The sequence below is a fragment of the Octodon degus genome, unplaced genomic scaffold (genome assembly GCF_000260255.1).
Source record: "Octodon degus isolate 3935 unplaced genomic scaffold, OctDeg1.0 scaffold00221, whole genome shotgun sequence".
Taxonomy (NCBI): Eukaryota; Metazoa; Chordata; class Mammalia; order Rodentia; family Octodontidae; genus Octodon; species Octodon degus.
This window is the reverse complement of record NW_004524797.1, coordinates 2,922,676-2,927,400: the sequence shown is the minus strand read 5'-3', so window position 1 is coordinate 2,927,400 and position 4,725 is coordinate 2,922,676. Positions and strand designations below refer to the sequence as shown.

General features: G+C 35.6%; 1 protein-coding gene across 2 annotated transcripts in view; it reads right to left on the bottom strand.

Moving 5' to 3' along the window:
* The window catches only part of Stx17 (syntaxin 17), a 110,678-nt gene that overhangs the window by 66,454 nt on the left and 39,499 nt on the right, over positions 1-4,725 (bottom strand). For both annotated transcript variants that reach the window (XM_004645226.3, XM_023705463.1), the window contains exon 3: positions 1,748-1,813. In XM_004645226.3, the coding sequence (XP_004645283.1) occupies positions 1,748-1,813 (66 nt within the window). The remainder of the gene's footprint in view (positions 1-1,747; positions 1,814-4,725) is intronic.

Here is a 4,725-nt window from a genome sequence, read left to right as displayed (position 1 = left end):
TTTAAAAAATAAAAATTATTCTGCAAATGAAAAAAAAATCTAACCCAAGATAATCACTTAAAATATGAACTCATTTACTTTAAAGTGTATAAAGATTTTCAACGAGCATGTATTGTTCCGATTTGTGAATTTGAATGTTCCTTGCAGAAACACGCTACTACGTGTCTTTTCCACAGATCTGTGTTAATCAGTTTGATAACAAAATAATAAAGAAAGAAAGAAAGAAAGAAAGAAGAAATAATTTTTAAAATATAAAATTATTTTTTATACCTCGTGGTTATACTTTTCTGCTGGATGATTAAGACCAAATAAAGGTCTGTACTAATATTGTTTAGACAAGCTATGTCTGCATCTTGTCCTCTGAATAACTACTGTGAAGACAACAATATGCAATGTATTCATTATTGCAACTGTCCTACTAACCAGTTTTGAAACTGTTTCATTGCTATTTTTTCTTATTAAAATGAATTAGAAAATTATTTTTTGGAGATAAAGAAGAATAATAGGGTGTTATAAATCCTGACAGATACTTGGCTTTTTTTTTTTTTTTTGTACTTTAGGGAAGGGTCTACAGGGTGTTCAGGGTCTCACTACTGGATTGGACTCATAGTGATCTACTTGTTTACAGCCTCCCAAGAGCTAGGATTACAGGCACGCTTCACCATGCCCAGTCTCAATTGCTATCTCAATGCACCTGGGGATGGAGCCAGCATGGCAGGCCTGGGGATCGACCCCTGGCTCCTGTGCTTGCTTGCAGGTGCCTTAATTTGCAATATTTGGCTTTTTAAAATTATGTAAACATATTTTTTGAAAAAGGTGAAAATAATTAAAATTTATTTTTAAAGGAACAAATAATTACAGGGAATATCTGTAACACATATAAACAGAAGGTTCATATCTCTCAAGTTATAAAGAGCTTTTACAAAAGGTATCAAAATAACATAATATATACAAGGAAAATAAATAGACAACAATTATGAAATATTATTTACTTAGGCATGTGTGGGAAAATTTTTTTTACTTTTCAAAGCAACAAAAAAAGTCAAGGCCTCACTACTTTTGTTAATGCTATTAACACAATAGTATTAAATTAATTAGCAAAAATTTGAGAAATGGATACCAGTGTACATTTTTGGAACATCTATTAACTATGAGAATATAAGCTGCTGCACCATGTCCAGAGGAAAATTTAATGATATGAAACAAAGCCCTTTGAGCATCAACATGAAGTCAATGCTAGAAAGTTCTACATCTGACCTCATGTAACAAGCTATAATCAAAACAGAGGTGGACTGAAAATACTGTAGAAAATTATTCTTAGCCTATGTATAAGTTGAAATAAATTTCATATTTAGACTTGTCTCATCCACATAACTCATTATGTGTAGACAAATATCCCCCCAAAAATCTGAAATCATAAGCACCTTTGGTCATAAGTATTTCAGGTAAGAAGCACTCAACCTGTATTACTTCACAAAAATTTTTGTTTGCTTTTGAGACAAAGTCTCACTACGAAGTTCAGGCTGAACCTAAACTTACTTCATAATCCAAGCTGGCCTCAAGTTTGAGGCAATCCTCCTGCCTGCTCTATTTATAGGCACATGCCCTAATCTCCAGCTTTTGATCTGTATTTTTTAGCAAAAGTTTCTTAAGACTGTCTTTTTCTGCTTTTGATCTGTATTTTTTAGCAAAAGTTTCTTAAGACTGTCTTTTTCATATTGATTTACAAGAAATATGATAGCCTTACCTGAACTGTACGTCCTGCATTGATATGCTCTTCATGTAACTTGTCCCAGATTCTGCAGCGTTGATACTACAAAAAGAAAGAGGATAGGGTGTTGAATTTTTAATCACTAAAGGATAATTTCCAATTACCACAAAAATCTCTACTTACCCGCTCAAATATATCACCCAGAAAAGATGGTGATTTAGTAGTAGTACCTAACTTCCCTTAGACCATACAAATAGGGAATTTTCAGTAATATTACATACAGAATTCTAGAAATCAGTACAAATGCAAGATCACCAGATCCACATTACTTTATTGTACTGAAAAAGCATATATATTTTATCCATACTGCAAGCTCTCTGGGAATGGGAAATATAAAGAGAGTGTAAAGTCTAAGGTTAACAGCATTCCTCATATATTTCTATTATATATGAAGAACTTTTAAATGTTTGTCAGTGGTAAGTGGGAAACAAAAATTTGAATAACAATAAATATCTTAAAAGCACCCAGAGGGGGAAAAAAAAGACTCAAAAAGTAGAGAGGTGCAAAGATAAGAGAAAAGACTTTTTGAGATGATAAACAACATAAACCAGAAGATAATGGGACAATGTCTTAAAAATACATGGAAACAATAGACAATTTAACTTAGGATTGTATTCTCAGAAAAATGAAGGCAAAAATAAAGATTTTTTGGAACATAAAAATACTGACAGGACTCATTACCAGTGGATATATGTACTTAAAGAAATGGTAAAGGAAGTACTTCAAGATCAAAGAATCTACAAAAAACCTAAATAATATTAACAATAACTGAAGGCCAAACAGAATTATTCATATAATGAAGTCTATCAAAAATATAGCAAAAACACAAAAACAATAATAAGCACAAGGGCTATATATGCCAGGAATATTCTCAATTTACTAAAAACTATTATATTGAATACCTGAGTAAGCCAATATATTCATTACATACTCCACTTCTGAGTATCAACTCAGGGTTGTATGCATCAAGGCTTTTATATAAGCCTTAATCTTTGAAGATAATCATAATTTCACCATCACAATTGTCTCAGGGCACAGCACTTACAACTTTCCCAAGAAACATCAAATGTGGATGTTAAATGTGTGAAAGTTAAGATGTACTGTACAGTGCTATGTCAAGGCAGGGTATTTCTATCTGACTGGACATGTCTCAATCAAAGCATATTCCATAGGAAGCAACTAAGCTGGAACTTAAACAATAAACAATATTTCAATAGTGACAAATGCTGAGGTGCTTATTACTATCAGTATTAAGAGAAACAACAACTATTCAACTACATATTTTCCACCTATTTGGGGGTGAAAATGAACTTCAAAACAGAGAAGGATAAAAGAAGTGAGAGGAAAATAAAAACCAAGAAAGAAAAAGGGTAAACACAAATACTTCCAATAACAGCTTCAAGGAAATCACATTTTAGCAAACCAAAAGACCTTGCAAAAGTGATCATAGAAACACTTGTTCTCATAAAGAACTGCAAATACTGAAACAGTTCCTAGAGACTTGCAAATATTAGCCTAATTTTCCACAAAAGGAAGTATACCTTAAAATAAATCTGGGGGAAATTTTCATATTAGATTATTAGAGATGGTTTGTGACAACTTATGAAAATGGTGAAAGTATACTAGTATGCTGTATCTTTCTTTCTTATCCAATGTTACCATTAATGGCTTCAAAACAAGGAGTGCACAACTCCAAATTTGAGGATAAAAGTGTGAGAATTAACATAAAGATCACAAATACACACGATAGTAAAAACTATAACAATGATAAATATAATGCCCAATACTTAAAGTAAAAGATACAGGTATAATCTACCCCAACAGGTGCAGCCCATATAATAATTTTAAAAGTCCTATAGATTTCATTTAGTTGATTACATAGTCAATAAAAAAGCAAAATAAAGTGGTTTCTAAAATAACTGATGCAGAGGAGTCCCAAAGTGGCAGGGCAGAAAAATGCCAGCAACTTAGTCTCCAGGACAAAGTATCTAGAGTCAGGAAAAAGATACCTTGGAAAAAAAAATCAAATTGAGTAAAGGTTACCCAGGAACCATGAGGCAACTGACAGAGGGGAAGAAAATAGGATTAAGAGACACAGAAGAAATAGATCACACCATGGAGGAGAGACACCATAACGATGCTGACAGTGGCTGGTTAGACACCAGCCTGAGAGGCAAATTGAAATTCTAACACCTTTGCTCACAGAGAGTCAGACAACTGCTTCAGGAACTAAAGAATCATCTGCAGCTGGAAACAGAAAGGAAAACACAGGACACTGCTTCCACAGTAGCCTCTCACAGTCAGAATTTGGTAAGTGACCTTAGTACAAGCACCTACACCCACAATCATGGAGCAAAAGCTGACAGAGATGCCACTGTAGGGAGAGGCTCAGTGCCTGAACCTGGGTCCCAGAATAGCTGCCTGGATGGTTCACACCCAAGGTCCCAGAGGGGATAACAAAAAGAATCACAGGAGACAGCCAAAGATAGAGAGAGACAAGGGGCAGTCCTGAGAAGCAGGGGCTGGTGAACACAAGTTGGGCTCTTGTTGGCAGTCTGGTCCCAGAACAGTGCTGGGTGTAGAGATCTGCTTTCAGTGAGAATGTGGCACCAAGGTGAACTTCCAATGCAGTGTAACTCAGGGTGAACCTGGCCTCTGACCACAAGAGCCCGACCTATGTTCACCAGCCCCTGCTTCTCAGGACTGCCCCTCGTCTGCTCTCTTATCTTTGGCTGTCTCCTGAGATTCTTTCCGTCATCCCCTCTGGGACCTTGGGTGTGAACCATCCAGGCAGCTGTTCTGGGACCCAGGTTCAGGCACTGAGCCTCTCCCTACAGTGGCATCTCTGTCAGCTTTTGCTCCATGATTGTGGGTGTAGGTGCTTGTACTAAGATCACTTACCAACCGTTGACTGTGAGAGGCCACTGTGGAAGCAGTGTCTTGTGTTTTCTTTT